The sequence below is a fragment of the Carassius carassius genome, chromosome 30 (genome assembly GCF_963082965.1).
Source record: "Carassius carassius chromosome 30, fCarCar2.1, whole genome shotgun sequence".
In the NCBI taxonomy this organism is placed as follows: Eukaryota; Metazoa; Chordata; class Actinopteri; order Cypriniformes; family Cyprinidae; genus Carassius; species Carassius carassius.
Genome location: NC_081784.1, coordinates 8,190,735 through 8,213,145, shown reverse-complemented (window position 1 = coordinate 8,213,145; position 22,411 = coordinate 8,190,735). Strand labels below are relative to the sequence as shown.

General features: G+C 36.7%; 1 protein-coding gene across 2 annotated transcripts in view; it reads left to right on the top strand.

The window, feature by feature from the left end:
• Positions 1-22,411, top strand: part of LOC132110536 (WD repeat-containing protein 27-like) — a 42,524-nt gene that overhangs the window by 4,757 nt on the left and 15,356 nt on the right. For both annotated transcript variants that reach the window (XM_059517229.1, XM_059517230.1), the window contains exons 11-24: positions 290-348; positions 685-818; positions 1,082-1,155; positions 3,328-3,412; positions 4,115-4,186; positions 4,269-4,378; positions 4,939-5,028; positions 5,660-5,781; positions 6,913-7,046; positions 7,754-7,851; positions 8,526-8,647; positions 12,238-12,335; positions 18,108-18,210; positions 20,640-20,738. In XM_059517229.1, coding sequence (XP_059373212.1) covers positions 290-348; positions 685-818; positions 1,082-1,155; positions 3,328-3,412; positions 4,115-4,186; positions 4,269-4,378; positions 4,939-5,028; positions 5,660-5,781; positions 6,913-7,046; positions 7,754-7,851; positions 8,526-8,647; positions 12,238-12,335; positions 18,108-18,210; positions 20,640-20,738 — 1,400 coding nt within the window. The remainder of the gene's footprint in view (positions 1-289; positions 349-684; positions 819-1,081; positions 1,156-3,327; positions 3,413-4,114; positions 4,187-4,268; positions 4,379-4,938; positions 5,029-5,659; positions 5,782-6,912; positions 7,047-7,753; positions 7,852-8,525; positions 8,648-12,237; positions 12,336-18,107; positions 18,211-20,639; positions 20,739-22,411) is intronic.

The following is a 22,411-nucleotide window of genomic DNA, read 5'->3' as shown; positions in this document are numbered from 1 at the left end:
ATTTTCATTGTAGCAAATGGCTTCCTAGAAATACTTTAAGCAGGGGAAAATACACCCATCAGTATGGCGCCATTGTCTGGGTTTCTGAAGTTTAAGAAAGACTGTTTAGTTTTCAAATGTACTAATTACTCCTGGTTAAACACTCATTTATTCCAAACCACAATCAAGTTTTTTCACTTCATGGCTATGAGACATAATTACTGCAGTCATTCAATATTTGCCTGGTTATCTCTAAAACCCTCTTACATTTGTTTTAGATTGTTTGAAGTGGCAATTTTTCTCCTGACAGGTGACCTAAGCATCTCAATGGCAGGATCATGGGCCGTCTCTAATGGACTTGGTGGCAATGTAAGTACTGTGCTAAACTTGTTGTGTCTGGTGAAGAATTCTCACTCTTAGGCCTTCCGTGCAATATGTATTCAAATATAATAGTTTATATATTTACACTTTTTTCACTTTAATGATCCCTTTTGTTAACCAAAAGCCGCTCAAGAGTTCACATGTACAGCACCTTTAGTATTTTTACAGCCCTGCAAGTAGCAGTTTACTGTTTCACAAAGCCAGGATTATTTAAGATGTAAAGCTTTTACAAGGTTTGGCTGTGGTTTGCATTCTGGGAGGAAAGTGGTCTGTGTGAGACATATGACTTGAGGACTACCCTCAGCCCTCTCTCTTTCTGGCTAGATGTGTTGTTTGGTGACTTCTCTATTTGGGACTGCAGTAACCCTTTTAGAGGTTAATAGTGCCGGGCTGGATGAGCTCTGTTTTAGGATGGCAATGGGCTTCTCTGTGGATGAGCAACTTTCAGTTGTGCCCAGGTAACAACACTCATCTTTCAGTCTCTATGAGCCTCCTGGTTTTGGAATTCAGAATATGCAGAGTGTAATTTTGAGCCCCAATCAAGAATAATTTACCCAATGTTTGATTTTGGTTTTAGCCAGAATTATCTTCAGTAGATGTATTGTCTGTTATAGACTGTTAACATTATTCTTGATGAGTCAACTACCACAATGGAAAATGCTTTATTTTATTATTTCCTGTAACAGAACTCTGTTTATGTTGTTTTTTCCTCATTTTTCAGCTCTCCTCTGATGACTATGTCCCCTCTGAATGCTGAGCTGGCAAAACATGTCCGAAAACCTCAGAAAAAAATAGGTTGGAGTTTACAAAACCACACATGCTCACATTTTGTTGCCAAAAAAAAAAACACTTTTGGATTAACTAGCATTTCAATGTCATTGACACCCCCATGGCAATTTAACGATGCTGACTCATTACTGTCCAAGATGTTAATCTTTCTGGCCTTGCAGAGGTAAAAACAGTCTGATGCCATTTGGTGTCTAAGGTCATACAGATACAGGGTTTTGATAACCACAGAATGAAGAAACTAGCCACAGACCACATCACAAAAATTCAGTGCTAAATCAAAATGTACACTATTTTCTTAACAGATGATCTTGGTGTTAATTTGTATAATTCATCAATGCATATTCTTTCAAAGACAACAATGTACCCATTAAAATAAATTAATTTATGCCATAAGCTACACTATCATTCAAAAGTTTGGAGTTGGTAAGATCATTCAGCAAAGTGGTTAGCACCCACATACTGGCCTGCAGTAGGACCTCACATCTCCTTCCTTTTGGCAAAATTAAAATGAGCAGAATAATGAATTACAAAAGACTTAAACCTCTTGTATTTCCTAATACACTGGCAGACACTTTTCTCTCTTTTTTCTTATATGTCTCATGGATGTAAAAGCAATCCATCATCATTATTTCTGTCTCCCTCTCTCCCTTAAGGGAGGCTCTTCTTCCTTCTCCAACTGGGCATTATTCCTCTTCCTTACTAGAGTTACACATCCTCAGAGGTTTACATTTATTCCATAGCTTTTTCTGGGGCCTAAGTCAATACCATAACTAGGACAACTCATTTTCTTCATACTGCTGGGCTTTGACATGACCTGATAGTCAGGATCCAGCAGTTTGGAGAATGGGTGATTGATAAAAGACTCATCTCAGAACTGTGTGACATATTCCTGAATAATCTGTTATGTCAAGATGTGGTTTGTTGATAGTGACGCGGAACTGCTACCTCTCTTCGGTGCATCGTTTCTGTATTTTTGCCAACGTAAACTGAAAAAATTTTGGATACCACAGTAATAAGTATCCATAAGTATCTATGAAAGAGACATGTTTTCTTATTTATTGAAGTCATGACTGGAACCTTTTTAAATATTCCAAAGAACATACTTTTTTTCTTCTTCTTTTTTTAAGATTTCGCATTTGTAGCATCAGCACTCATTTGTTTTAGTATTATTAAAGTAATTACAATAATGATTGTGCTCAATATATGGCGGAATTTAGTCAGCTCTCACAAAAGGTTATTGGCCCAGTCTGGTATCTATTATTTGTAAATAGTTTAAGTTGTTTGGAAGCGTTTCCTAAGAAAACAGCAAAACCGAGTTCAAACCTCGTACATAAATCACATAATAATGAACTTTAATGATTTTACAGATGTGATGTGTCCAGTCCTGCTCTTTGAGGTTCACTATTTTGCAGAGTTTAGCTCCAGTCCTAATTAAAGATACCTGAACCAGCTAATCAACATTTTCAGGACTACTAGAATGCTTCAGGCAAGTGTGTTGGAGCAGGATTGGACACCCCTGCTTTAGGAAGATGTGGCTTTTATTAGCCGCTTTTCAGAATATACATTTAGTCTGTGGTTGACACGGGAACCATTTTTGGAAACATGTGCATTAGTATTAACGGAGCTGGAAAAAATGAGCTCACGGAAGTGAAGGAAACTCAGAAAAATGTCATTTCTTCAGATTCTATCATATAACATCTTTACTGTAATATGTCTGTCTATTTGAAGATGCATTTTGTGTCGATATCTCTTAAAAAGTTATAATGTATAGTCAGCAGCTCAGTATCGAAGAATAAATGTCAGTCAGGTCGTGTCTATCCTGAAAGGGTATATTTTACAAAAATTATCAGCTGATCAAGTATCAAGCTTTACCAAATAAACATATGGGCAAGAAATATCGGTTGGAGTTGAAATGATTTTAATATATGAGCAGAAAGAAACTCTAGAGTGATATGAGAGTCATGAAAATAGCTATGCAGAAAATATCATGACCGTATGCCACTTTTGAAATAAGCTTAGTGTATTCAGCAAAATGGTTACCTGAGTGTGTAGTATTGCAACTGATATTATTATATCAAGCAAATTATAAATTATAGCATTAGTGATATACAATCATGATAGACGAGTACTGTTCAGAACTTAATTATGTGACCGACCTGTTCTCCTTTTGTCTTCCAGGTGTGAGCTGTCAGAAGAGTGTAAAGGATCAGGCTTTGGTTTTTCACACGCAAGTGAAGTCATCAGGATACAATACAGCTCCTCAGTAAGTCAGTAGACCACACAGAGAAAAAATTTTAGGGTCACCAATTTGACAGACTTTATGGTTTCAGGTTTACATTTATATGGTTCACATAGTTTCAGGCTTTGACAATTGGAGAAACTGGTGAGTTAAATGTGCGCCACTGATATTATGCAGGTTGTGAGCAAACAACATTTTGAAAATGTGTTAAATGAATCCCTTCAGTGTGTGTAATGAGAGGGTTAGACGTTTCTGAAATTCTGCATATGTAAAATTAACTAAATTAACAGGCGAAAAAGCTCATTCTATAGAAATGATTACTCAGGCTGTGTTCTGGTAGCCTTTTTTAAACTTGACTTAAAGTAAATGACACTAATTGTGCTCACACCTAATATCTTCCATGCTGTAACTTTTGAGTTTAATCTGAGGTCACCAACATAATATTCATTTAAACACTGTTTAATTCTGTTTCCATGGAGCCTACAGGCCTGCTTAGACTCACATTACTGAAAGGCTTTTTTGCCATAGGATTATTTGCCATCAATATTATGTAGTGAAGGTACAAAGTGATTATTAGAATGGCAATCATTTTAAGGCACATCACAAATGTTGTTGCTGCATCTGCTTGTGGCCAAGTCAAATACTTTTTCTATGACAAGCTATGATATGTTCTCTTTGATTTTTCAGGAATTAGATTATAAGATTTAACATGTATCTCTTTTATAGTAGGACAATGTTCACACCAAAGACCAGTGTTAAGAAGAAAAGCAACTCTGCCTCAGCAACTTGCACAAATACGTGGGTATTCTGTATGCTTCAGTACAGAGTCTCAAGAATGCGGTAGTACTGAATAAGAGCATTGTAGCTTGTTTTTCAACAGGAAAGGCCTCTTAGGCGAGTATCCATCCCATTTGGAAGCACCGTGTATGCCTTACGCTCATTTGACAGTTTCCACAACTCCAACCCCAGTCAGCTCTCTACAGTTCTCAGGTCAGTATAATGGTACAATCACAATAGCCTTTAAACATGTGAAATTTCTTTGTACTGTGCAACCAGAAAATGGGCAACAAATGGAGGACTTCTTTTTTTAATAAATATCAATAATTCATTAAATGGTCGAATGCATTTAATACAATTTGATATACTGTATATCTAAACAATTTTTGTTACATATGGTCAAATTGTTTACACAAAGTGCACCCTCTGTAGCACTGTAGTGTCCTGCTGTAATTTCATTGGCTTAACATTGCATAGCAAACAGTTTCTTTACCAGATTTATGCAAAATCAACAGCATTTAATAGCCATGCCTAACAGTAATTTGCCTTTTGATTATTTGCATTTCGGTTCTCCTGTGGTCTCACATAAAGACTCCATACTGTAGCACCAGCAGCAAACCAGAGTAGACTCCTGGAGTTAAACACAATAAAGTTGTGTTCGTCTGTTTTTAAGAGTGCTATGGTTGTTATTTCAGACTTTTGCCTTAGGAACATCCTTTTTGAACTAATTATTCATTCGGTTTTGTCTGTTAACTTTCTCTTTTTGTGTCTAGGAAATGGAAAGCAGATTGCGTGTGGTCTTGGAGATGGTTCTGTTTTGTTGTATAACTCTTCACTCACCAGCAACCCAGCTGTCTACACAGGTAGCGGGAGAGCTTAAAATCTGTAGTGTTTATTTTTGTAAAATTCCTTTGCTCGTCTCTTATTTTCATTGTCTAAATGACTGGCACAATGGAATTGGATCAGTATTCAGATTTTTGCATGCCATTCTGACCGCATCTGACACTGACAGCTGAAACTGACAGTTGGGGAATTCTGACTTTTGAAGGCCCTTCCTGTCCGTGAAATAGATGCTCTTTTTATTGTACTGATATAGTCACAGTGATGTTCTTTATTTCCAACTTCTAAGTAAAGAACAAAAAAGTTCTTCACTTCAGTCTTCTGCTGAACACAAGATAAGATGTTTTGAAGAATGTGGGTAACCAAATTTCTGATCTCTATTAACTTCCAAAGTCTTTTTTTCCAGACTGTGGAAGTCAGTGGGAGCTAGAAACTGTAACTCTCCTCATATACTTTTGTTGTGAGTTTATCATAATATCAGGCTTTATATATTTTTTCACACAGTATAAATCAGTCTTATACAACATCATCATTTTATTTAATATTTTATAATATTATACCGTTGCCTATAAATGCATTTTTATCGTAGGGGGTCCCTTGCAAAGTGATCATCAATTTTGAGGTCAAAACTATGGCTCTGATTTCTGTTTGCAGGTCACAGTAAGGCTGTGAACACTGTATGCTGGAGTCACAGTAAGCAGTGGTTTTTAAGTACTTCTGAGGACCCCACCCTTTGCATCTGGACCCCGAATGCTTCAGAACCTGTTCTAACCATGGTAACGTATCAACAGTTGAACCAAATACAGTCCTTGCACTGACATGAGCAATTTAAAAATTGATATTAGCTCTGAGCTTTTGCAGTACCTAGTCAAGTCCAGTGAACCAACAAGCAAATTATATGAAGAAAACGTTTAAGATTAAAAAAAAATATTTGCATTTGAATGCGTACGCCTGCGGGACATGTTTCTCTTGGCAGCGTTCCTCTATTGGAACGTCAAAGGCATCTGTGCAGGCCCCTGGTCAGCACATCAGTGCTCTAAACACTTGCAGACCTCTCTAAACCCTAATTCCCTTCTTTCCCAGAACCCCCAACACAACTAGATTTCATTCAAATCAGTTTTCTTCAGTCACATTCTGGATCAGAGTCTCTCTCTGGTGTCTTCCCACCCAGCCTCCTAGACCTGTCCATGTGTGTGTGTGTGTGTGTGTGTGTGTAACTGGAGCCAAATATGACCCAATGCATAAGTGTTTGTTTCATTATATTAAAGAGAAAATCTTGAGTCTGCAATAATAAACGGGGCTACTTTACGTTGAAAGCAGAGTATAAAAACATTTTTGATATTTTGGCCAGAAATATACTCAAGCAAGCATGCAAACACTGACAAATGTTTGGCCAGCACATTGCAGACAAAGGGTCAAGGTTTGGCTGGTAGCATAAGCAGTAAGAATAATAAATAATAATTAAAAAGTAGCATAATAAAAGCAGACCGTTTTCTCTAATGCGGTAAAGATGATAATGGAACACACACTGTAATTGCACACATTTTGGACACAAAAATGCATTAATTTATAATGCTAGAGGCTACATACATTCACTTGCATTAAGTACATTAAATATCCAGTAGCATTTATATTCCACTCACCAAATTGTCTCTCAATGACTTTCATCAGTCTCATAATTTCCAGCCAGAAAAACAGCATTCCTCTATCCACATTTATCTCTTCACACTCTTTGGTAAAAAGAGAGAATGACTGAGATTGTGATATTTTAAGCTGATATAGTGGTGTATTTTATGTGCTGTGACATGAATGCTCTTAGCACTTATTTAAAGGCTATTAATGAAGAGTTGATGTCACTTACTGACTGTCTGTTTTTTCACTGTTTGTTTAACTTCATGGTTCTCCAGGGAGATGACCAGTTTGCAAAGCCCATCAGAAGTGCTCAATTTTATTACCTGGACAAATTTTTACTCTTGGCGTCGGGATCAAATCTAATGCTGTACCTTTACCATCTGGACACCACAAGAGATGACATCAAGAGGTACAAGCAGTTAATGGACAATGAGCAAGTAACAATAAACGCAGGGTGTTGGTGACCTTCTGCCAAAAGAAAGGTTCAGTTTCGAGGGCTTGTAAAAACTGGGAGTTCGCCAGGCTATCAGATTTAGGAGTGTCTCTAGTCTGGCCTGTTAATATAACAACCACATACTTCATATTCTAAGGCAGGGAGATGTATAGAATTTCTGTATAGATTTTTGTCGTGGTGAAATACAATATGTATGTCTGTGCTAGAGGGGTGAGCACTCATCGGTTGAGAACCCGTGCATCATTTCTGGAGAATCGGAGAAGAATCCCAGTCTTTATACTGTATATCTAAACACAAGTGTTGGGGAAATCCTGGAAGAGATATAGTACATTGGAGACATGAGCCAGATATTGCACATCATATTCTGTTTATGATGGAACGTCTTCCATCTCTTTTATAGAGAATAATTATGTGCACAAAATATTATGTTTCAGCGTTATGTAAGGTAGTAAGAAATCTCTACACACAGATAGACTGCGTTTTCCCTTTTTTTGTTGCCATTTTTCTGTAAAATTGTCTGTTTGTATTTTACACGTCAGGTTCAGGTCCACACAGCTTCAACTGCAATGCTTTGTCATAATCCATAGAAACGATTCTGAAATAAGTTCAGAATCTTTATTTATGGAATGTGTTTCATTTTATTTCCCTCTTTGTAATCACAGGTATACGCAAAGAAGCAAGTCCAAATTGACCAGTAAATTCAACATGAAGTCAGGAACGGACATCACTTCAATGTCGGCCATCAATGACTTCTACTCCTGTATCCTAAAACACCTGACTTAGCCTTTGAGACTTAGACTTTGGCTTTGTACAATTCAACAGTTGCTGAGGGAATCAGTGCATGAAAACTACAATATTTTCCTTTTAGATTTTAATCTTGGCTATAAATAACACACGGGCTCCTTCAGAATATTTTGCACTTTCAATATTTTGCAAACCTTTAACATAAATTAACTCAGATTTTTGTTTTTGTCAACAAACTGAATTTAAAGCCTTTAAGCTTTTAAATCGAAAGGTTTTTAAGCTCTTGATAATCATAAATTCAGTCAAGCGTGCAAACCTTTGATTGGTACAGTAAAGGATTCATATTTGTCTAATATCCATCCATGTCTTCATCTTTAAACCTTATTAAATGTTTTACATGTAATTTATTAAGCAATAAATGTTCTGAATCCTGCAGTTTCTGATTTGGCAACACATGCAGTGGAACACGTTAGCTTAATAATACGATTTTCCTGTGTAACTTTTCTTATAGTTTTTTATATTTTAAAGAGTATAATGTAATGTTGAGGGTAATCTCATTAGTAGTCCGTAAAATGTATGAACTGTTATATTTCAGAAAACTGTTATATAACAGTATTGGATTTTAATCAGTATGACAGGATGCAAGCTGAAGTGTAAGTTCAGTGTATCTCTTTAACCGCAGTGTGTCAGATATCGTCTTGGCTGCTGGCGCTGACCGCACCATCCAGGTGTTTGATATGAACCAGGGCTGTATGGCCACTCAGATCCCTGATGCCCACTGTCGAGCTGTCCACCACCTCACCCAGAACAAGGTAAGAGAATGACACCACATGATGTCAGCCAGGAATATTCTTGCTCTTTTGAAATAAGGGACCGATGTACTATGTAGACTAGTGGATTCCCACCATTGCTCCTGATGGATCAGTGTGAATGAAGACTGGAGGAATGGCTGCTGAAATTCAGCATTGCCATTACAGAAATAAATTACAATTTAAAATACCTTTAACATAAATTAACTGAGACTTTTGTATTGTCAACAGACTGAATTTAAAGGTGCTATATGTAAATTTTTGACTCGACTAAAGCATAAAAATACCAATTTTGAATGGTCTTTATTATATTAATTGCAAATATTCACAACCAACCTTTCACTCCAGCCACCAAAACTTGTTTTTTTATGACTGTCTTCACCATTTTAAAAACAATGCAGTGACGCTCGTGCTGCAGAAAGACCAGTGCTGTTTTCACTCAGAATTTTCTGACCTCACTGGTCATTTACAAGGTGCACACAACTCAATACTGGTGGTGACCCTTGAGCTACATCACTAAAATTGGAATTACAAACCACTTAAGCTGTTTGTGGGTAGTGTATGTATTTTTATTGTGGGGCTGGACTATGCTCTGGGTTTATTGTAAACCCAAAGTAAGACACTTTGTTACTGACTCGCTTTGCTCTTCGGTTAACCTCATATCCATGGCAACAATAATGAAGACACTTTCAGAAAGAATACCAAGGAAATACTGACTGAGCCTACATCTTAAAGATAATTATAGTTGATTGTATGTGTTTGAGGTTGTATGAGGTTACTGGGAATTCATACTAAGGAGAAAAGGGGTCCATAGAGCACTAATACTACTATCCACTCCCATATATTAGTTTATTCAGGCTGCTTTGAACAAGAGTTCAGTGTAGTCAGGAAGAAGTAGTTGGTTCTGAATATCCAAGTTTAACCTCAACTTTAATGTGCGGCAACCTTGAACGGAGTGAAGACAAAAGAACAAATTCAACATGTGTTGGAGTTGCTTAACAAATCCACTGTCCAACCCAAATTTTCTCTGCAGTTTGGCACTCCCATCCTCCCATTATATAAGGCCTCTCTGAATGTTATGCAATATATGATGTCTTCTTCTTTGAAGGATAAAAGTTCACCGTTTTAGTTGGGACAATCCAAACCACAGTTGTGTGAGATTTATTAAGGTGGGTCTATAAGATGAAGGTCTCGCATGTCCCGTTTATCTTGCCGAGTATCTTGATCTAAATCCCTCAAGTTTGCAGAATAGGATGGATATATGAAATAAATTTAGGGAAGATCTGACTTCAGCCAAGGATGTTGGGTAAGTACATTCCATCTGTAGATGGTGATGTCTTGCAAATGTCTGTATACTGTCCCTTTCCATCTGTCAGACTGTGTCGGACTAACATGACCATTGCACTCCATCCATCTGAAAGAGCCTTTTTAAGTCTCTTATGTTGATCTAGGTTTAATTTATTTGATCAAAAATACAGCAGAAATCATCATTTAAAATATTTGTTAAATAGATTTAAATTGTATGTTTATAAATAGTTTATTAATTTTCTATTAGATTTATATATTTATATCTATCTATTTTTTTAACAACATCCATATAACTCTAATTATTCAAATGGGATGATTTGGTGGTCGCAAAACAGAAAACCATAGAAAAAAAATGGTTGTTCTGCTTGATATTTTTGTGGAAGCCATGCTCAGTTTTTTTCAGCATTCTTTGTAAGTCTTTACTGAACGTCTTTACTTGTATGACAGGAGCAGTGTATCACGTGTTTTAAGTATTCAGATTCTCCCCAGTTTGAGAGGGTCAGCTGAGATTAGTTGGGTACATAAGAGGACAGTGGACTGGATTAACTGATCTAACACAGTATAATGGCTTTAGCTAGCAGGCACTCTCCTGAGCGTCCACTTTCCATACCAGCATACAAGCCTCCAGTCACGCTACACATTGTCTGCAGTTCTTGTGAATCTGATCACTTCACAATAACACAACCTGGCTCTTACATACACGTGGGATCCTCCAACAAGAAGCCCACACATTAGAGACGCCTAGAGGGATCAAGAGAGCTGATCGCTGGGAATTCTTTCCAGCTGTGAATGAGCTTACAACAAACCTTTTCTCTTCTCAGTTACTCTGCATTCTCCACCGTGGGCTACATGTTCCACTTTCTAAAGCCACATTCATTGAGAATATTTCTGATGGATGTCTAATTGTGTTTGAGTAGCCATGCAGAATACCTTGAACCCTTTGTATTTGTGTTAGGGTGAAAGAGATGGTTTTATTGATCTTCCACAATGTGTGACAAACATTTCCATTCTGTGGACTTTTTTTGGCTCTTTGGTATAACTTCAGTTCTAGAAAGTCAGCACACTTTCAGCATGCATGTGCAGATTGTTTGCAATCTCCCACCAGATTTGTGTCTCTTCTATGGCCGGTCAACAGCTATAATAACTAAATAACTATTTATTTAGGATAGTAGTTTTATATGAATGAGATACTTTAGACCAAATCAATTTTACGCTCATCTTTCTTCCAATTCAGTTACACCACCATTCAAATGATTGGGGTCAGTAAGATTTGTTAATAATATGATTTGTATTTTCCACAGAAACATTAAAGGGGAGGTCCATGACTTGTTTACACAGTTAAGTTGGATTCTCATGCTAAACATGGCCAAAGTTTATAAAAAAATGAGTTGGACGTAGGAGTATTTCTGCGCCTTATACACTCCTTCAGGGTTTGCATAAGTTTCGGAATGTTTTTTCCGAGTATGGCCCTGTATGTCATAAAGTGCAGGATTCCTTGTAAAGGCACTTCTCCAGGAAGAGTGTGCGCACACATCAACCAGAGCCGTGAGTCGTGATTAATATGTTAATTTGTTAGCAATAGTTAATTTGTCAATAAAGTTTTTGTCCCTGTTTTATTTATGTTGATGCTGCAACTTGCAGGCGATCACTACGCAAAATCTGCACATGCTTGTGACTCTTTATCTGCGCCCAGAGAGAAGCAGTACAGTTCTATCTGCCTTTTATAAATCTGATAAAACTAAAGTCTCTTCAAAGATTTGATGCAATACTACTCTATAGGTACTCAAGATTAACATGAGATTGGCAGAAACTGTTCGTTAGATCTCTTTTAAGCAGCATGAAAATAATAAGAAATCTTTTTTGAGCACCAAATCAGCATATTAACATGATTTCTAAAGAATCATCTGACACTAAAGACTGGAGTAATTGGTGTTAAATATTCAGCTTTTCTATCACAGTCAACATAAAAGATTATTTTCAAAAGCATTTAAAAATCTTAGAGATATTTAAAGACTGACCTGATCTTGCAGCTCATAGAGTGATTATATTATAAGTAAAACTTAAAAAAGCTGCAATATTTTCTGTAAATATTAGAGTAATTAGTTGCTTATATAAGTCAATGAACATCTTTCTTTAGTATCTTTTGTAGAAGCTGTCGATGTCCTTATTGTGTCCTTATTACTTAGCAGGTTTGCCAATGTTTCCCTATATTAAGGATCTTTGATTTCCTTTTATTGTGCCAGTTTCTTTTGGTGTGACTCTTTCCTTTGTTTCTAATATTACAGGGATCCGCGTTCTGTACACAGGCCTTGGAATCGTACAATCTCTTTCTGAGCAGCGCTATAACAGATGGTCTGAAGTTGTGGGACCTGCGCACTGCAAGGTAGGTCCCTTGATCTCTGGGGTTTTTTCTGAGACCTTCAGAGGGCAAGACTGAAAAATTCACAGTAAAAAAAAGACCTAAATGTTGAATATTCAATAGTTTCTTGATGCACATTATCCTTTGACAAAGATTTCAATATTGGTATGGTTTAGCTAGCTGCAATGGCCTTCTTCATACTTTATGATGCTTAAGTTATGTTTTTTTTCCAGTCTAGCATACATTTTCAATCTCTCACCTCACTAAAGCACTGATAACCTTTCCTTCAGAAAAGTGAATAACAGTGTAAACCCCAGGGTGTTTATAGGCTTGTGGGATACAACCATTACATAATCCCCTAAAGATTGTTAAAAACTTTTGGATTAGGTCCAGTCAGAAAGGTACATTTATCATTTAAACTAAGAATCCAAAATTTCCAGATTCTCTCAAAGCTGAGCCTTGGCCGGACCTCAGCCAAAAGGGCTTTGGAAAGAATTCCTTCTCTGCAGTTGATCTGACAGTAACCGCACTGCTTTAGCTGGACACTGAGTGAATACACAAATGCTGTTTCTTTCACAGTCCCGTGCTAATCTGTGTAAAACCATGTTAAGTATACAGATAAATAGACACCAACACCAAAGCAATTTGAAAAATAAACCTGCTAATAAATTGTAAATCGAATCTTAATTCAATTAGTTCTAGTTCAGAATTAATTTAGTGAAGGAGAAGGTGAACATGTTTTCTTATCCATTTATCACTTGAAATCTGTAATAGATAATCTGTTCACCCTCTTGAAGCATGGTCTGGCAAGTCTGGAACTTTCAGCACATATTCCTTTACCTGCAGTATCTGTCTCTGTTCTGGTTTTCTTTCTTTCTTCATAGGACGGCAGATTAGTACAAAATGTATTTTCAACTTGATGTGTTTACAGAGTGTTCTTTAAAGTAAAGGTTTGCCCAAAAATGTATTTGTCATCATTTGTGAACCCTCATGATGCATCATATTTTTATGTGTGTTTGTGTGAGTATAAAAATATTTTGGAAAAAAGTTGTGACATTTATTACTTTCTACTAACTAGCTACCTTCTTCTTAGCTATTAATATTTTTCTGTTACTTTTATGGTGTTTTTGGTTTGTTTGTTTTTGTCATTTAGGAGCCAGTCCCCATTCTTTTTCATTATATGGAAAACAACTCATCTTTTATGTTCTACAGAAGAAAGAAAGTCACACAGCTTTGGATACAAACTAGGAAGAATAATGATGACAGATTTTCATTTCTGAGTGACCTATTCCTTTAAGAACACTCTGTAAAAGAATCAGGGTGGAAAAATCATTTTGAACCCATCTATCCTCCGATGAAAGGAGAAACAAAACTAGAACAGAGACAGTGAATACAGGTCAAGGAATCTGAGTGGAAAGTTCCAGAATCTAAAAATATTTTTCTACGAACATAGTGATGTTTCATGTCTATATAGATATTCTGCACCTCAACCTCTCCGTTTAGTTTCATTTAATTTATAAGGACAGCAGAAGGACTGGATTAAATATATTTTACCCTTCTTTTATTCCCTCCCTTTGTAGAATGATGTGAATTGCTTCTATACATATACATCCTGTATCCTATTATGCTTGGAGCTCTTCCTGCTCCCGCTTTCAAAGTCTAGAAAGTGTCAAATCCCTTATACTTGCCTTGATAAATATTTGCACCGAGTTCCAGGAATTCAGGAATTTCATTCATGAAGCATGAATTCTCTGCTTTAAAATGAAGTTCGATATATTAAGTAAACATACTGTAAGTTTCACAACTGACAGTTTCCTCCCCAAAGAGGTCTATAATATTTAGAGAAAGCTATCTGTTAGCTTTCCCATTCATCGTAGTGGCAGTTTTTCTGCTGCCGTATGACCCCCTGAAGTTGAATTTTGCCATCTTTGCTCATGGGACCACGGAATGTCAACATTAGTTATAAAAAGCATGTGACTGATCACTCTTGAGTTACAGAAAAATGGCATCATTACAGTGACTGGCCGAAGCAACCTTGCAGGACAGCATATTTTTTTCACTTGTCTGAAGGATTAGTTCCAGTGGAAAAGAGAAAGGAAAATTGTCAAAGAAAGGAAATCATGAAAAACACTTAAGACAGAATACTAAAGATAAATGCAGGTCAAACACAGGAAACATGGATGGGAGCAAATGTGAAAATTAGTGACATCATTTGCCTGCTGTCAATGACAAACTGAGGTCTGGCAATGAAGTTTTTCGGCATAGGCCACTTTATGTGTATTTTTCCAGTTTTCCAATAAGCTGTCTCTTTGACAGTGCTCCGACTTCAAGCACGTGAAATGGCTTAAAATCTTTCAATCTCCCCCCAGACTTCATTTAAAGCACAAGTGACATCATTCCACAGGCCAAGACAAAACCTTCAGGCAAAGGCCAAGGAGTTCTGGAAGACTGAGACTTATGGAAAATCTTCTCATCTTCTATCATCCTTTCTCTGCCTGTTCTGTTTTGCATATCACAATTAAAATGCTTCAGGCTAAGTAAGAGGGGAGCAGCACCCCTATGGATCTTGAATTATGCATGAGAAATACTGGCAACAGACCCTGAAGTGCCTCCTAAAGACATCACTGTCTTCAGCTGCACAGGAGTCAAGGCACCACTGGTGGGCCCCTGATCGCAAACTGTAAAGTTTTTTTTTTGTTTGTGTGTTTTTACATCCTTAGAGGTGCAGTTGGAGATCTTGGAAAATCCTAACATTGGCCTGATAGCACTGAAAGCGAACATCCCACCCTCACTGCAATCGCCGTCCAAAGCCACAGCCCCTGAATGCATTTATGCAGAAGACCGGGTTGTTGATGCTTGTCTGCCATTCATGCTCTGTCTGCACAGCATGCGTGAATGCGGTGATGACATATCCTGTCGTCGCGAACAGGGTGCGCAGAGGTATCCAGATATATAAGTTGAAGTAGGAAAGCTATTTAAAACGCTCAGACCAAGCATTTTGATTGGACGACGTTACTTGGTCCTACGCCTTCCACAGAATATATAAATACAGATAAATACATTTAGACCTTAATGATTGCTATGGGATGTGAAGAGACTTTCAACCAGCATAACAAAAAATGTTTCTGAAGACAATCACTCTTTTATATATGCTGTGTTTTTAAAAGCTCTGCCAGTGATTTATTAGTTAATCTGTGCTACAATTATTTAGTTTAGTCTAATTTTTTGTTTAATGTTATTCTAATGCTGACTTTTAAATCGTGATAATTAATTGCAGCAATCATTTTTTACATTCTATAATTAGTCATGGATATAATGATGTAACCTACAGAAAGAATAAACACATGAAAAAATATGAACAACTTGACTGTTGCCTCAGAATCAGATAATCGATTCTATTTGGGATTGACTCTGAACAGTTCACACAGCAGCCAACTTGGCAATGTCCTCAGATAGCTTATTTATAGTAATTTAAGTACTTTTTGCTCTTATTATCAAATCAGATATCATTGTAAAGTATTACACAGTAACTACACCGTTTGCATTTCACACCACAGCTTATGCGATATCTATAGATTCTCATAACTGAATTTTGCAGTTGCATAATACAGCAGTTTATTTTCATTCTGATTTTTAAAGGTGACTGCAGGCTTGCAAGGTCTGGTGGCTCTCCGGTTGGCATGCTGTTTGTTTCCATTCTGGTGGTTCACTGAACGCAAAGAAAATATGTGGGCTTTACACAATAAATTTGTTTATGCTTTCTTTTAAAGCATAATCTTTTCTGGTAATGAGAAGCAGATTAACATGGCTTGCACAGGATGTGAATCAAGACCCAAACCCTCAGAAAAGCACCCTAGATTCATAAAGGCGTGCAAAGCAATCAGTCTGAACCCAGCCAGATCCACTCATGTAATGAGAAAGAACCTCAGGCAAGCTGCTCCATGATATTATTCTTTTCCTGTTGCAGTGCAATATTTTTTTTCTTTTATATTAATATCTCTTGAGTTGTCTGTTTGTGTCTATGCCAGGTTTGTTTGTTTGTTTTGTTTTTATTGTAAGGGCAGAAACAGCAGGCTTTGGCAGTCTATGCAGTGTCATTAAAAGAGTTAATTTATTATATGGTTGTGCTGCTCAATAAAGACTGATGACAGGAGGTGGGTTAAATGCTATAGCATTAAATCACTTTATGTGCCTGTTTTGTGACTTTCTTAATGGCATAATGATCTCATTAGGCTCAAATCACAGTTTATATTTGTAAACCGGTTAGGGTTAAACACTACGGGCAATTTCTCCTTTGTGGATTTTAAAATAGCACTTTTTAAATTGTGGATGCTTAAAGTGCAGAGCCTAAATTTTCAACAATTGAACGTATGTTTGTTTGAATTCCATGTTGTTACCCAAACAACATACAAAATGATCCACAAAGCTGTGTGTCTTTCGTGATTGGCTTCTAAATCTATATAATACTTATTAACAAATTAATTGTTTTAAATGGATCATTGTGGACTGTAGGTCAATGATTGACTTATGTGTGTATAATGAGTTATTATTATTGAGTAATGCCACGTAGAACGGCTGCTATAATCCAAAACGATGAAATATTAAAAACTGATTATATTGTATTCTTTATATGCTTTATTTTTTGTTTTTCTACGCATTTTGTATAGCAAAATAAAACCCATATTCCATGATAGTCTGTAGTTTGCCTTGCCAAATAATTGTCAGTTAAATACCTTAACCGAGTTTAGATTTCTTTCTTTCTAATATAACATACTCTTCATATTTTGAAGGTTGGATCAAAGGTTTGAAAAAACAAATATTGTAGACATGTCCCCTCTAGACATCAGTTTTGGCCCTTACCTGGCCACTTGAAATTCTGCATTCAAAGCTTTATGGAGCACTCAAACCCCTGGAGACGTTTTTTAAAGAGGCTTTGCTGAGATTGAATTCACATTTGTTTTACAGTGGCTTTATATTTCTTTTCACTTGAAAATTTTCCAAGTATGTAAAGTTATCTTCATCATTAAGAATAAACTAGAGTATGCTGGGAAATATGGTCTAGCAGTTGAAAACATAATCCCCATCTTCCATGGAAGTAATGAAGTGAAACATAGTCTCATGTGCTTTCTAAAGTTTCTTCCCACTAGTGTACATAGTCCCTCTGGAGCACATTGGAGTCTGATGAAACACGGATCCTGACTGTTTGATAGAACTTTTGTGAAGACATAATTGATGTCTTCTTAGCCATCACAGTGTTCCAGAAGATGGTTCTGTATGTTGCTTTGGATGAGTACTATTAGTGTCTGCTCATTAAATATTTACATCCTAAAGGAGGTGATGTCTACAGAGAAAGCCAAAATTAGCCGTGGATATGAAAAGTTGATTTCTATCAGATCCACTTTAAGAACCGATGGCCCTTTTGTTTTTCATGCCAAAGACTTGACTTTCCTGAGTGTTTTTCTTTTTTCGGATTCCCCTTTCTGACTGCTTGAGTCAAATGTGATTGTCTACAACACAAACGTGTCCAAATTTGGTACTAGTAATTTATACTGTATGTCATTTAGTCCATGTGCATGCATTTTTCAACTGCTTATCAGACAAAGAAGAGGATCCTAATGGATAAATATTTTAATTAAAGTTGAGTCACTTTAGTTTTCGGTATTTAATGTCAAACCCTTGCATATTATTCACAAAGTGCCCGCAAGCCAGTTTATGTAGCCAAAAAATCTAAATTAGGCACATGCAAGAATTATTTACAAAACCTAATAGTATCTTTTTTCTGTCCATCTCTGTCAGGTGTGTTCGCCGTTATGAGAGCCATGTTAACCGCTGTCACCATTGCACTGCGGCCTTCTCACCCTGCGGTCGCTTCATAGCTACTGGCTCAGAGGACCATTCTGTGAGTAGATTTACAGTAATACATATCCTGCTACAACTTCCTGTAAGCTCATCTTCTCCCTGTGTTTATTAAGTTGTAATAGAATTCACAAAGCCAATAATTCATAGCACCTTCATATTTTAACAAGCATTGTACAGAATGCACAGAATAGTTGTAAATCAGATAATCCTGTTCTGGCCCAATGTGAGCCTGTGGCAATAAAAATGCCTTTCAGGACTGCTGAACACATTTCTCACATTATAGGTAAGAACATTTTTTTTTCTTTTATCTCTAAATGGAGTTGAATCTGTAAAAACAGTGTCAAATATAGACTGTTCTAGCTCCACAGCCAAAGGTTAAATGTATAATTTCTGCACCAAATGGAATTGCAACGTTTGTCTAGGAAAGGCCTTGCAATGCTTTGATTTGAAGTACAGACAGACAGACAGACAGGAAACACTGCATTTAACAGTGCATTAAAATCACACCACAAACGATATCTAGAAGGGGGATCTTGAGAGGAACCTACAATCATCTGGACCACTTTTTTCTGCTGACCTCTTTAATTTTCCCTCTCTGAGTATGTCTTATCATATCCAGCAGCTGCATCACATTTACTGCTGAGCTTCTACATGTCTTGTGCTTTTTGCCAGAATTGTCAAAACAATTCTCTCATATGAAGAAAACAGCGAGCTATCCATGCTTTCATGGTGTTCTGTTGTTAAAAAAGATCTGAGAAAAAAATCTTTTACAGAGCTTTTGTCCCAGTGACCTTGAAAATAAACTGAGGATCCTATTCAACAATTTCATGAAAAATTACTCGCAATAATGGGTTTTGTCTCATGTGAATGGTTTTGAATGACCTAGATTTCATTTCACAGAGAAGATTACTAAGGCACTATTTTTAGGGCAATTGAACACAATTTGATTAGTTTCAAATTGCTAAATTGATTATGCAAATGTTTTTATACAGATGGTCACAAGATGCTCTTTGGTTTTTTCTCACATCACCCTGGAGTACATAATCATTAGATTTTACTCAAAATTGTGGAGTTCATGCAGCTTGAGTGCAGTTGTCATTAAATTTACAAGCAAATAGCATTTTTTTCTTAGAATCCAAAATGATAAAATCCAAATTTTGCACTAAAGATTTTTAGTCTTTTTGAACGATTACTTTCCATATGTGTCACCATTTGCTCCACCAATGTGGGAGGATTGCTGTCTCTTCTCTGTTTGTGTATGTGTGTTTAGTCTTTGCTCAAGTCAGTGGAATAATATGTGCGTGTTGATAGCTGTTATTAATCGTCAGCACTGGGTAAAGCAGGACAGATTGGAGAAGTTCTCCACAACAGCACCGCCCACTTTCCAGTGTTTCTTAGAAGCAAAACGGAGACAGGAGTAGTGAGCTACTATGCTGTTATTTGTGGCTGTCTTGAGACTTCCATAAGCCAGATGAATTTGTTGATGTATTTTATATTTCACAAGACAATCACAGAAAAGGAACTCTATCATCACCCCATTATTGCATTAATTCCAAGCCACATTTTGTTTAAGCCATAAGCAACAAATACAAGTATGATCAACAAAAAGTGACTGATTCTGACCACATCTAGGAGTGACGACATGGAAAACATGGCGAGTTGTGCTATTTTCCTAAACTTTTAACCATCTGTGTTGCCATTACTTATAATAAACAGTTTAAGGGGATGGTTTACCCCAAAATAAAAATACTATCATCATTTATGCACCATCCTTGTCGTTGTGAATTTCAACTGTGAAACATACAGTGAGAATAGATTGTATAAACAAAAAAAATCTTCAAAATATCTTCTTTTGTGAAAAAAATGCATACACATTTGAAGCGATATGATTTTGAAAAAGATGATAGAATTTTAGGTGAACTATCCATTTAAGAACAAAAGTAACACAAGAGAACTTTAGAAGTGCATTTGATTTCAAATGTGGGCGGAGCTACCCAGCAAAACAAAGTGACAATAAAAACAAAATGCTGACAAAAAAACGTTGTTGGTAGCTGGTTAGAAGAATAAAACTTGAACAGGAAAGAGCTTTAACTTATAGTTGCTTTGTTGCATCGCATCTTATTTGGACAGTTGGCAGATATCATGGACCTCCGTTCTGTTGCACTCAAGCTGAAGTTGATTTGTAACTTGTTCTAGATAAGGCCATCTGCTAAATGACTTAAATATACACATAATTGGATGTTGCAAAAACCTGTTAGCAATCTCTGGCTTCTTTCTGGCACCGAGACCTGTGTCTTCCACAGAACACCCTCAGTGTATTTCCTAAGAGGCCTGAATAAGAAACATATGGAGATATCCAACCAGTCTGCTGAGATTCATCTCCTGTGTTTATCCGTGTTACTGACAGATACTGTAGATGTGCTCTGTATCATCTATGGCATTATTAACCTTTTTTAAACTTTCTTTCAGGCCTATATATATGACACACGCAGCAGCAACTTTCTCCATAAGCTCCCAAGACACTCTGAAACTGTCCTGAATGTGGCTTTCAACCCTGCTAATCCAGAGGTAAAAACTCATTAAACAGTCAGTCAACTCAAACAACTCATTTTAGTGATGAATTACCAGTGCAAAACTTTAGTGTTAACGTTTAGGTAATTTTAGTAACAGTTGCATTTATTAAGTCTGCCAACAGCCATAGGAAAACAAGAACGCAGAAGATCACACAACCTGAAAGACTGAAATTATCTACAAAACGATGTGAATCATAAGAATTTAAAATTTAATAGGATAGGAATTTAAATGTACAAATATAAATACAGTGCTGCCTTGCACTGTAATCAAGCACTGTTCCAAAACCAAGTGAGCTGCTGTTACCTACATAGGCAACTAACTTCTAAGGAAGGTCTACATCCAAAAAAGGATACATGCTGTCCTGCCTTATAGTAATAGTGCCTTAGGAAATAGTTTTAAATAGAAATTTCAATGCAATTTTCTATGCCAATAAAGGTCCATTGTCAACAGTGTGGACCACAAAGCAGTTTTCTGTAGGTCAGCGTGGTGTTGGAGATCAACATAATAAAATATTCTTGGTTTAATGAGCAGATACGGTTAAATACAGCCTTTGTGTTGGGAGTTTATGGTCTCTTAAAATGTTACCTTTGTGGGCAGATCACTCAATTTTGGAATAGAGCCCCTCTGTAAATTTTTTAATTGTTTGTGTGTACTTGTTTTTTTTTTTGTGCTCTTGAATTTTGCTTTGCTTCTAACCACAAAGGGTATAAATTACAGATAGATTCCCTTCCATCTCAAATATGACAGATTACAGTAACATGAGGTATGAAGGCATTGAAAAGATGAATCTCTTCGACTACTGAATGGGATTCTTTTATTACAGCCTATCTCGTTGAGTGCAGCTAAATATGTTTTACAGTGTTCCTCATTTGTCCCACTGCCTTTCTGTGGGACCTATGAGGAACCCCATCTTCCTTTTACTGTTAAATGAATCCACAGAAAAAGCGTCCGCAATGGGGTTTCAAGCAGCAAATCAAAGCCTCTACACCCCTCGCTCGGTCCAGTGTGTCCTCACCTCAGTCCCTGGTCTCAAACACAACTCGACACATCACTCACATTGGCCTGTTACAGCCATCATACTGCTGAGTCCTCATATTAAATTTTGTCATATTGACTCCAGCATACGTCTTTGTTTCACTCTCACATTCAAGTGAACCTTTTTGCCAGCTGTGCTAAAGGTGCATTTGCAATTTTTTATTTTTATTTGATATATTCTTTGAGTAGCATTATGTGTTGTGTTCCTAAGTGTATGGAGGACTGTGAATCAAGTATATGTACTCGGCTAAGGTTGTTATTTTATGCACAGAAGAGCTCTAAAAATTAACTCTTTTCAAAGGTTGAGAGTCCAGCAGGTTCAAGGGTCCAGTGAGTCCGTCCTGATTTAGAAGCTATGGTTTGAGCAATATAGTGACAATGTTACAGAAGTTGTGACAGAACTTTTTTCTGTATTGTGACATACATCCAGGTGAAATATATTATCAAAAGAAAAAATGTAGGGTGTGGAATTGGTTCTCTGCACTGGTTGTTGATTGGATGGAGGCAGTTCTGAATCCAAGCTTGCAATCGACTTTAAGAAAGGGGCCAGTTTTTATGTGGACAAAATGATTCAAGAATTTTTTTAAAAGGTCAAAAAATAAACAAATAAATAAAACATATATGGAATAAGA